Source organism: Dermacentor silvarum, chromosome 1, assembly GCF_013339745.2.
Source record: "Dermacentor silvarum isolate Dsil-2018 chromosome 1, BIME_Dsil_1.4, whole genome shotgun sequence".
In the NCBI taxonomy this organism is placed as follows: domain Eukaryota; kingdom Metazoa; phylum Arthropoda; class Arachnida; order Ixodida; family Ixodidae; genus Dermacentor; species Dermacentor silvarum.
The window spans coordinates 443,217,504-443,228,794 of NC_051154.1; the positions used below are offsets into that span (position 1 = coordinate 443,217,504).

The window sequence follows — 11,291 nt, forward strand, 5'->3', positions numbered from 1 at the left end:
ATATTTAGGTTTAACGTCCCAACTGCCAGTGGGTTATGAGGGACGCCATAGTGAAGGAATCTGGATCAATTTTGACCACCTGGGTTTCTTTGACGTGGACCCAATGCACGCTACACGAGCGTTCTTGCATTCAGGCGCCTCCTTCGAAGTGCAGTCGGGAATGGAATCCGTGAACTTGTGCTCAGCTAAAGACAACGCCATAGGTACTTGATGTGAGGGACTCTGTACAACGACAAGCGAAGAATTGGATCTTGTTGATAACTTCTATATTTATTGACGTGTACCGTCATTGCATCTCAAAAAAACACGAAAAGTTGCTCAGTTTATTTTTGCAGTTCAAATGCAAAGCAATAAGCGTCAACAAAAGTAAACCACAGGGTTCACTCTCCGGCTAGAAAAATGTCGAAAAGCGGCTCTTTTCACTGTCAAGGTTTAAACGACTGGCAGTACATTGCGAAAGAAAACACATTTGAGATATGAGCTATACATTTTGCCTCGTTAAAACATCTGACTTAAACTAATCGGAAACCCTATTAGAAAGACATGTGAAATGAATGCTGGGCTGGCTAGTGAACTTCGGTCGGCGTTCCATGCCCTTTGTCTTTTGCTGAGTTCACTATCGTTTGACTATCGTTCGATCATTTGAGAATCACGGCTGTTCATGTCGGACGACTCGTTATGCGAGCGCTCGTCATATATAAATGCAGGGAGGTGAATCACAGTAAAGGTCCTGTTGGCATCATGTGCTGGAGGAAGAGAAAAGCGTTGAAATGATGGCGCAGAAAAATATATACAAAGGTAGGAGAGAGGGAGGCTACGCATGTATGGGGAGGCGCGTAGCAACGTTCGGTCTATCGCGCAGACGTGATGTTTCAAAAGGAAAAAAAAGGAAAAAAATATTACGGATAGATAGGCAGCAAACCTAATTGTGCAGATGCAAAGCACATGTTCGAATCTATAGGAAGTGAAGCTTTAGTGAAGCGCTTAATTAAATAATATTAAACTAAATGCGAAGCGTACAAATAAATCTATTTCGAGTAGTACGCCGAGTACGTCAAGCGGGGTGGAGAATGCTGCTCTTTGAGCACTGTAGCGAAAACATTGTCAGTGTAGGTATGCAATCGTCTCTCTGCGTCAACAAGCGTTACACTTTGGTCTGTCGGCTATTGCAATGAGAAAAGAGTACGCATTTGTGAATGCTACTCCAAGTCAAAGACGACCTGACATCTGCATCACAGCTGGCAAGTCGGTCGGAAGTTCCGAGTTGTAGGTTAGAATACAAGAAACAAAGGCTCTAGATTTGTGAAATCAGTCGAATTTCGCCAGTTTATTTTAGAGAGAGAGAAAAATGAGATAGGAAGGAATGGGACCCAAAATTATGGTTTGTAAGTTTGCGCAAGCTTGAGAAGCTTACTGGGAGCAATGTATTTGCGCTTAACGCCAAGAATCGCCACTTGCGGCTTGCCGCTTCCTAGTTTTCCTTGGCACTGGCGAGGTCCGCGCACAGATACGGCCAGCACAGTTCTGAGCTGAAATTTAGGAAAACCCGCTTTGATACACTTACGTGCAGTACCGACGGCTTCCAGGTCCTCTTGGCTGCAGTCAGAGATGATACAGAGAGCCATACGAAAACCCGGAACACGTGGGTCTTTCAGGAACTTCACCAAGTTTTCAGCCTGCAATAAATCATCCCCTCAGTTATACCGCAGCGCTAACCTTGGTACCGTCGTCTCCCCAAACAACAACGATGACCACTGAGAACGGTGCATCGGGCTGCTTCCTATCCTGTGTTGCTGGTTTTTGCAGTAGTGCCCTGCATACTGCCAGTGTGGGATACACAGCCATCCTGCCCTTAACGGGCTTAGCGGCGCATTGCAAGGTGGAAGAACGACTTGCTAATAATACCAAGTAATGAAGAGTAACGCATGTCGAATAACATTCAATATTTTTCGCGTATCTCTAACGATAATGAAGAAACAAGTAAAATTTAATTTTTTCGCTGTCCAAGCACATGGCATGTTGGAACTTTCCAACTGCAGCTGCGCCATTTTTTAACTGATAAATATCATCTAGATACATGTGGCCATAAAGCTGAAAGTAGGTGAAAAAAGAATGGCAGCGCATAGTGTATGCGGTTCAGAACTAGACACAACTGGGGAGCATTGCAAATAGTAGAATTTGTGACAAAACGCATTAAAACAGTTTCTATCCTGTATTCGTCACAATAAGCGTTCTTGAGGGAGCAGCCTCCTGGAGTGCTGTTGTCCAAAATCATAACTGATTACAATTTATGGAGATGAATCACGATCTTGAGCCCTTGTAAGAGTACTGCGTCTTACACAAATAAATTGCAAGAATATCCCCACTGAGCTTAATAGACATCTCAACACGTCATTCATTTGGTGTTCAATGTCGACCGGTGTCGATAAATGTCAACAAACGAGTGCCAGTGATTATCGCAAGGAAAACAGCACTTGTCTTGGTCTTATCTCTACTGCCCTTTTCTAAGTCCGTTACCACGCTTTTTTTTTAAATTACAACCATGCAAAGAACCTTTGGTCAACTCTAGAGAAATAGTGCCATAGATTTTCTAATAGAACTTCATAGCTCCTTTGTAACGTTCATAAAACAAAAACAAAAAAGAGAGAAAAGAAACAAGAAAACTATCCAATTCCGACTGCGCAGTTGACAACTCATTCTCTAAAGAGACAAACATCAAGAAGCCACTTTACTTTTTGAAGTTCCTCGAGGCCCCTACAAATATATAATGTTTGGGCACGTCTTTTTTTCTCGAACGGCCTCATAAAAATCGCCTTCGATACATAGCGCAGTTAACTCTGTAAAGGTGGTTTACATGACGAGCCGCACAGTTACGGCGAATAGCAATCCTGAAAACACTAAACAACAACGTACGCTAACCAAGCGGTTGTGTATCCACACTAGATGTACGTTGGAATTACGGAATTGAAGCTGGGCGCTCGTAAAATAGTATCTGGTTAGTAGATATTACGAGACTAGATATCCGTGCTCAAAATGTGCGACAAAATGCATTGATGTTCCAGTTAATAGTTTATCTAAAGCTTGCGTCACAAACTGTGGTACAAAACCAAATGGAACGCCGCGGCATTTCCCCCCTTTTTTGTGTGTGTGTATGTGTGGAAGACTGGACTGATATGTATGGAAACTGGTACTATAGACTTGGGGACTTCTGCCGTTTAATATAACTTTATTGTTGCCCAGCTTCTCTAATTCCAACCAGTGCCCCGAACTGTATATTCAAATGTTCATTACTCAGTTTTATTATTTGACTAATTAGTAATAAAAAAGTTATTTTGTTTTTAAACTAATGCCCGTCTTTTTCAGTATTCGACCTAAAGAGGCAGAACAACAACATCTACCGTAGCGATATTCTTTTTTCCGGAAAGAAACAGACTGGCTAATGTTACGTCTGCCCTATGCTCAATATGTTCTTGTATAAAATATGCTTCAGACACGCTGCAGCTTACATTACACTTTTGGATTGGAACATACGACGCATTTCAAAATACGTTACATAATTTTGTTTCCTTGCCCAGTAGTTAATAAAAATATCTTGAAGGTGTGCAAAGAAAAACGGTCAGAGAGAGCGAAAGCAAGGAAAGGGAAGGCAAAGTGGTCAACCATACGACCGTCCACTTTGCTACCCTGCACTCTGGGTAAGGGAAAGGGGAAAAGAAACAGTAAACGAGGAAGAGAGTGATCACTGAGTGTACGCGGAAGGATGCACGGGGACACTATAAGCGGTCTCTCAAACCAGTGTACAGTCGACCCATTCTTCAACAGTATCGCGCTAGAGTCGACTAGCTGACCGGTGAGTGCCTTCCAATAGCGCGAAGCCACGAGGTCAGCAAGAGTAACGCATGCGCACAAAGTTCACTCGAAGCTCAAGTTTCGTCTGCTAGGCTCTTCTCACAGGCATGACCCCACCCATGTCGCGATTAACTCGGTGGAGGCTTCCCTGCTTATCGGAGACAGCAAGTGCGCGTGAACCCGGATGATCCGGACGCGTCTATTTTATAACGTATGCCGCTGTAGTCAACATGCTGAGTAAGATAAAGAACGAAGCGCGCAAAAAATTATGGGGTTTTACGTGCCAAAACCAGTTCTGATTATGAGGCACGCCGTAGTGGGGGACTCCGGAAATTTAGACCACCTTGGGTTCACCTAAATCTAAGTACACGGGTGTTTTCGCATTTCGCCCCCATCGAAATGCGGCCGCCGTGGCCGGGATTCGATCCCGCGGCCTCGTGCTCAGCAGCCCAACACCATAGACAAAGCGCGCAGAAAAAGGCGAAATAGTTGATAATACCCTCTTGCGCTACTATTTCTTGCCCCTGTGTTATAGTTTCATTGCAGCTCTGCCCGTTTTGTTAATTATATCCCTGTGCATGCTCACTACAGCAGTACCCGTACGCTGAAAAAAAGGAAAAGAAAAGAAAGAAAGGGGACGCAAGTCAGGTGCACACGCTCCTGCTACCTCCAATAAGCCGGGAAGCTTGCGCCCAATTAATCGTGCGAAGGGCTATGTCGTGCTGGTAGGAAGAGCCTAGCAGACGGAACTTGCACTTGGAGGGAACTTGGTGCGCATGCGCCACTCTTGCCCATCTCGTCGCTTCGCGCCATTAGAAGGCGCTGGCCGGTTGGCCAGTGGACGCTCGCGCGGTGCTGTTAAAGAATCAGTTGTCTGTACTTCAAGAACTGCACTAGTGCACGAATCGCTTTTATTGCGAGAGCAATCATAGGGAAACTCCAGGTGCATTTCTGTAGTCATCGTCGCGTCGCCGTGCGTCCTACGCTGTATGTGCGGGTGAAAGCGTGTGGGGGGAGCAGACGATCGCGGCTCAATGTCGCCCGAGCGAATGGGATGAAAGCGGGTAGGAAGCGCGACGTCTTCTGTCACGCGTGAGGCGTCCAACGTTGCGAGGCATCGGGAGGGGGGGGGGGGCATTCTACTCTTCACCGCTCGTAAGTCGCTTAATATATGCTGTCTCGAGGTAAAAAAAAATGCGTTCGTCCCATGACAACTCATTTCGGTTCTTCAGACATGGTGGAACGTCCCGTTAAGCACTTTTGGGTTGGAAAATACATTTTTCGCGCATGCGCATGAAATTTTTGCAACTTGTCAATTGGTAAAGGCACGTAAAACGACATACCTTGAACAAACTGGGCAGGAACAGAGCAGACACTAGTGATCCTGTTAAATTCTGTCTGATCAAATCATGAAGCCCGTAATTATACCATTGTTCAAAAAAGCCTCGGAAATATTGGCGGGTGGGTAAGTTTCAAGCCGTCCAATTTCGACCGTTACGTTCATAAACGTACAGTCGCCCACACTTCTGTCTGGAACGATGAATCGTTTAGCTGCGATGAAAAGAAATCAATATTTGTGCGTTGCTGGCCAGTTTGAGAGACAATGCTGGAGACCGGCTGCAGCCTCACGGGCGATTGGGTCACACAGCTGCCATAAACGTAGCACCTGCAGACTTATTACTCTCTTTAAGCGAAGCTTTATAGGCTCACAAGTTTCGGCGGTGGTGATGGTGGTGGCGTCACGCTTTAAAGTGGGCCGATCCTGGCGATAGTGCAGAAAGGGTCCAAGCTCAATGGCACATACCAGGGACAAGAAAGAAAGACAGAAAGAAAAAATTACTCCATCTCCCGCTAAAGGGAACCATGTGTGGATGAGAAGCCGCGGGGAGATGGTTAGCTTGAGCGGGAGATGGTTTCGCGGCAGCGGCCCGAGCGTTCATCGCGACGCTGCACACGAGAATGAGGTGCGCGTGCTCCGTCATTTTCATACCGCGGAACTACCGTGGCGCCCCCAGCGGAGTATGCAGCTGTCGCACCACCTGTCGTGCGCACCGCTCCGGATTCCTAGATGAGAGAAAGGGGGGAGCGTAGGAGAGGAGAGAGTCGGGGAGGGGACGCGCATGTGCTGTGGGGGTGTGGCACACGGGCGCCGCTCCGTACAGTAGAGGATTCCTAGAGGAGAGAAAGGGGGAGCGTAGGAGAGGAGAGAGAGGAGGAGGGGACGCGCATGCGGGAGTGGGACGCCGCGGGAGGGACGGACACAGCCCCCGCCATAAGCTGTTTCGCATCTAATAGAGACAAAAAATCACCAGCCATTCCCGTGTCGAGAAAAGGGGGGTAAGCGAAGCTTGTCGTGTGTGCACCTAACCTACTACTTTCCCTTCCCTTTCCTACTACTTTTCGTTCTCTTTCGTGTTACTTGTCCTCCCCTTTCCTTCTAGTTTTGTTTCGCTTTCGTGCAGCTTTTCCTTCCGTTGCCTTGTACGTTTCCTTCCCGCGATGTATACATTTATTAAACGTGTATGTTTTATTAACGTGACAGGTCGTGAACTTTGCGTTACCCTGACGAAGGTCATTTGCAGACTCCACAAGCTTCGCTTACCCCCATTTTCTCGGCGATGGAAGCACTGGTGATTTTGTTTTGTATTCTGCAACCACGCACTCGAGCGCTCTAGACAAGAGCGTGGACGGCTGTACGGGCGGAGAATCACTACAGGTGTGACGGTATATGGAGGGGAAATTGCAAGATAGGGAGCAGAGTCAATGTACAAATAGTGAATCATTTATTAAATGCACGGTAAAATCGTAAATCATGTACTTAGGAATTTTCATTTGACCTGACATTGCATCTGCAAATCTTTGAGAGCCTTTATCGGCTCTATTTTACTTGAGACTCTTCTTCATGTAGACCAACAAGAATTTGCACGGGTGTGCCAATGTTCTTTTCCGCTCTTAATATTCTTATATGCGGAACACGAAGTTGTATTCTGCGCTATCAGTGTTAAATAGAAAAAAAAACCAATGCAAGCTACAAAAAGCCTAAGCTTGCTCTGGCAACTTGTTGCATAGTCATTGCGGAGCGGAGGATGTTTTGCAGCTGGCAGTCTGTATATGGCACTTCGCTAGAAGTCGCCGAGCTCCCAAATGAATGGAGGGGGCGGCCCCTAGAAAATATCTTATTCTGCGGTTGATTTTTTTATGTAAAGGAGAGGTTTTGTTATGTAATAGGAAAGGTTGGTGCTTTTAGGTGACACCTGCTACTCCTCGTGGCTTGGCAAAGAAAAATGTTAGCACAATATTTCTCATACAATGTGTCACGAACATACAACAACTCTTAACCTTGCACTCGGCCGCGCAACGCTTGAAACAGCGAAGCTGGGCGATCGTAGCCCTGCATTTTCCGGAAGTGCACGCGAACTTTTCATCTTATTACTCATGATGATGATAACAATTTCTTTTAGCGCGTCTCGGACCTACGGCCGTCAATGCGCGTTGCATAGCGCAGCTTGCAACACCGACAGCGCGTTCCAATGCCGACACCGCGTTCCAGGAGACCCGCTCCGGGAATGCTTCTCTCTCTCTCTCTCGCTCTCATTGCGCGCAAGACCTCTTCACCTCGCAGAGAACGAGCGTACGAAAGCGCCAGCTGTGGACGAAGACGACGACGCTCGAACGCAATCATATGGTTCGCATAAATGCATGCTCTGCGCAAGCGTGGCTCTATAGCCTATAGTGGTTACGACGCTCACCTTGGGACCAGGGGTACGCGGCTTCGAATCCCGCCTCGGCAACAAAGTTTACTTTCTTTCTTGGTAGTTCCTTGATACACAGCACGAATTGCGGCTGGCTTTAAACAGCTTTGCAGTTAAAGTGCAGTGAGAACGAACACGACGTTCTGTACATGAGTCCACGAGTTATATTCTGCAATGATTCGGTTTCTGAAGAATTCACTTTGGTGATGGCGGCACATTTGGGCCGTCCGCGGGCGTAATGCGAACGAGAGGAAGGACCAAGGCCAATCGGTGTGCAGGTTTATTTCTGGATGTGAACATCACAAACCAAGAGAAATATAGGAAACTAGAAAGGATTCTTGCTCTGAACACCCTATCGCCCGTGCACACGGCACGTACAGGCTCTGCACGAGGCACACGGCGCCTTCGAATCACACCGAAGTATCGCGTGCCACTTCGCTTCGTAGCAGATATAGTGAACTAGAATCAGTATTCTAGTTCACTATAGTAGCAGACGATGGATACGGTTTTCGCATTATTGACATGTGCGTGAAGTCATCATAATATCCGTGCGCGCTCCGAGGTGACAGCGTCACCCAGGCGGCGACCAGTCGCTGCTCGCAAATCGAATTCTTCGTAAACCGAAGCGTTACAGAATACGCCCCCATGAGCCCAGAGAAGATAAGCATGCATACAGCTGCATATATAAACACAAGTACTTCCAATTGTTCGAGAACACATAGAAATTCACAGTTCTGCAAGCGAGTATGCTTTATTCTGTTGTTGTCCCAACTCTGTGACACTGACCAGTAAGACGATGCTGAATGACCGCGCACACCATACCTTTGGATGCGTCATTAGCAAGGCCGGCTTGAACAGCTGGATGACTGAGATGTCGCTTTCAGGACGAAAGTAGAGGCTGCAGTACTGGGCTCTGATTTGCTCGTTTCCCGACTCATCCCTCACCACAGTGTCGATGCACTCGTCGAAGGATCCCAGCTCCGACACCGAGCCAATGAACAGATTTCCAGGCATCTTGCCCGATGAATCGATCACTGCGTTAAACAAGCCGAGACCAGGGGCGGTATTCTGTAAGAGTCAACTTAGTGTACTGTCCATTTCGGTTGTCGCTGATTGGCTGCTGCTTGACGTGCAGGAAGAAGACTGGCTGGCACCTTCCTGCACGTCAAGCAGCAGCTAATCAGCGACAGCCGAAATGGACAGTTCACTAAGTAGACTCTTACAGAATACCGCCCCTGCAATGTTTGCATCGCCATAGTTCACGGCTTCATGGCGCATAGCAATTCAACAACATGCTGAGAGCATCTACGTAGTGAATTCAAGCTGCGATGAAAAACTGCTACGCCATAGCAAAAACGTTAAACAAACTACTCTGGGGCTGTTTCTGTAACGTAGTGCTATAAACGTATTAGTAGGTCGGCGTCATCGGCGGTTATTTTTCTAAAATTCAGCTTATTTTTTCTGGTTTTATTTGCACCTAAATATTAGTTTTTTTTCATGAATGCATTTTTCTAGATCAACCTTTACTGGGTTTTGTAAGTGGATACCTTTTCTTGTCGGGCTTACGTTTCATTTTTAGGTTATTGCCTGGTTTCCTAATTTTGTTGGAACTCAATGACGCTGCATCACTGCACATCCTGTTTTTCGACAATCTAGTTGCATAAGATAGACAGACTAGCAAAGTTTTAAAGGAGAAGTCTATAGCTAGGGCGCAACATCGTATACGGCGATGTGATTATGCAGGGCTTAAGAGAACACGGCTGCTATTTGAGCACGAATCGAATGAGAGCTTGTTTGCAACAGTATGCGGGTAGAGAGCTTCAATAAAAATAGAAAAATAAAATCACTAAGTAGATAAGAGCACGCGTTACCAATGAACTTTACAAGTTCATTCACCGTATAGTGGCCGCAGTGCGAACATTGCAAGGACCTGGGCCATGACCTGGGCCAAGGACCTGGGCCAGGGTACGCAAGGAAGGTGGTTGGTTCCTTGCGCACCCTGCCCCGCTACTCCTTTTCATCGCAGCGACAGGCAAAACGCATTCTTATAAAAGAAAAGGTCCCTTCAGTTACTGATAAAAAGACTGTAATGATTTGTCACAACGTTCACTAAGATCTTTGTAAAACCTGATGTAATAATGACGCAGGTAGAAACATTATCTACCAAGACAAAATAAAAAAAATAAAAGGAAATAGACAGAAAATTTCCGCAATTTCTTCGGCTCTGATCATATTTGCTGCGACAGCAGCATTCTTTCACAATGAAGTTAGTAGTTCCATTGTAATTGTACTTATTGTATTGTTCCATTGTAGTTGTCGTTGTTGTTGTTGCTGTTGTCGTTGCTGCCACCGCCACCGCCATCTTGTTCTTGCTTGCCTACTTTTTTTTCAAATAATCGCGCTCACCCAAAACGGAGAAATAAACAAGAAACCAGCGGACATTTGCACAACCGCTCTATCGGGCACTTGGCGGCTGTGAATTCTGTCAGCTACTACGTAACAAACTATGCGGCGTTATCGTTGTGACCCCGTTGTTTGCAGTGACGCCTCTACGCATTCGGCGCTTTTTTCCACCAACCTCATGGTTCTGGGCGCATCCTCCACTGTGAATATGTGCCGTGTTTGAGGCTGATCACGATCACTGTCGTGTGCACCATTAAGCCGCCGACGTTGCTTTCACGAGCATCACAAGGAAACATTGCACGCCAATATAGCGCTATATTACCGTCTTTGTGATATGTGCACCTCATTGTCTGTGCATGTGGTCCTCTTCTGCTTGTCCTGGGCCCCAAAATACATGCACACACGCCAACGTACTCAGAGTCTGTGTGCAGCACAAAACCTTGCGCTAATAAAGCCGTCGCTTTTGTGTGACAGCGCTGTGGTTAGCGCGCCTGACTCCCAATTGGACTTCGCTGCAATGACATGTGTTCGAATCAGTGGTTACGGCTGTAGGAAAAGTTTTTGTTTTCCTATTTTTGTTCGCACTAGGACGACGCTGAAGGTAGAAGGGGTGAAGCGGCCTGACTACCACTGAGGTCGTTGTGAGGGTAATGGAATAAACGGATGGACGCACAAGGCAGCCACACCCGATTTGGAACGCTCATATAACTGCTGTCACAGTATAAAAAAAGAAAACGACCGCATTGCTACATGGTTTATTCATTTCTTTAACACCATTAAATAACGGTGCTTCAAGGCCATGCTTGCCAGGAACATCTTCCTGCGGGTGACTGCTTTGCAGAGAAACGAACTAACGATGAAGGGGAACAAACGATTCCACAGCATACAATGATCGGGATGCTTTGCGGACGATCGTGTGTGTGTAAAGGGTGTTAGGGTGAAAGCCTTATATGCCCCATGAAGTAGAAAATCCGGTGAGCATCCCATGTTAACATCCGATCGCAAGAAAACCCACGTGGCCAAGTGATGACGTCACGTTCCCGGTGCTCTACCTACTGCGGCCCCCATTGCGAAATCCTACGGTAAACAGCCACGGCGTCGGACGGACGCCGTTGCCCCACACCCAAAAAAAATGATTTTACTCAATTCGAAAATTGAGTTGAACCTCGTTCAGGGCCGACCTGGCCCACTCACAAAATTAACTTGGCCCAGCCCCTATATTTGGGTTGCTCACCCCCACAACTGACTTAGCCAAATTTGAGCACATGACCAAGTGATCACGCATAG

At 46.7% G+C, this 11,291-nt stretch overlaps 1 protein-coding gene across 1 annotated transcript in view; it reads right to left on the minus strand.

The window, feature by feature from the left end:
* LOC119448948 (nose resistant to fluoxetine protein 6-like) overlaps positions 1-8,631 on the minus strand; it is a 55,271-nt gene extending 46,640 nt beyond the window's left edge. The window contains exons 1-2 of the mRNA XM_049660822.1: positions 8,424-8,631; positions 1,565-1,676 (exon numbers count right to left, since the gene is read on the minus strand). Of these exons, the coding sequence (XP_049516779.1) occupies positions 1,565-1,676; positions 8,424-8,615 (304 nt within the window). The 5' untranslated portion in view covers positions 8,616-8,631. The remainder of the gene's footprint in view (positions 1-1,564; positions 1,677-8,423) is intronic.
* Positions 8,632-11,291: the final 2,660 nt, after the last annotated feature.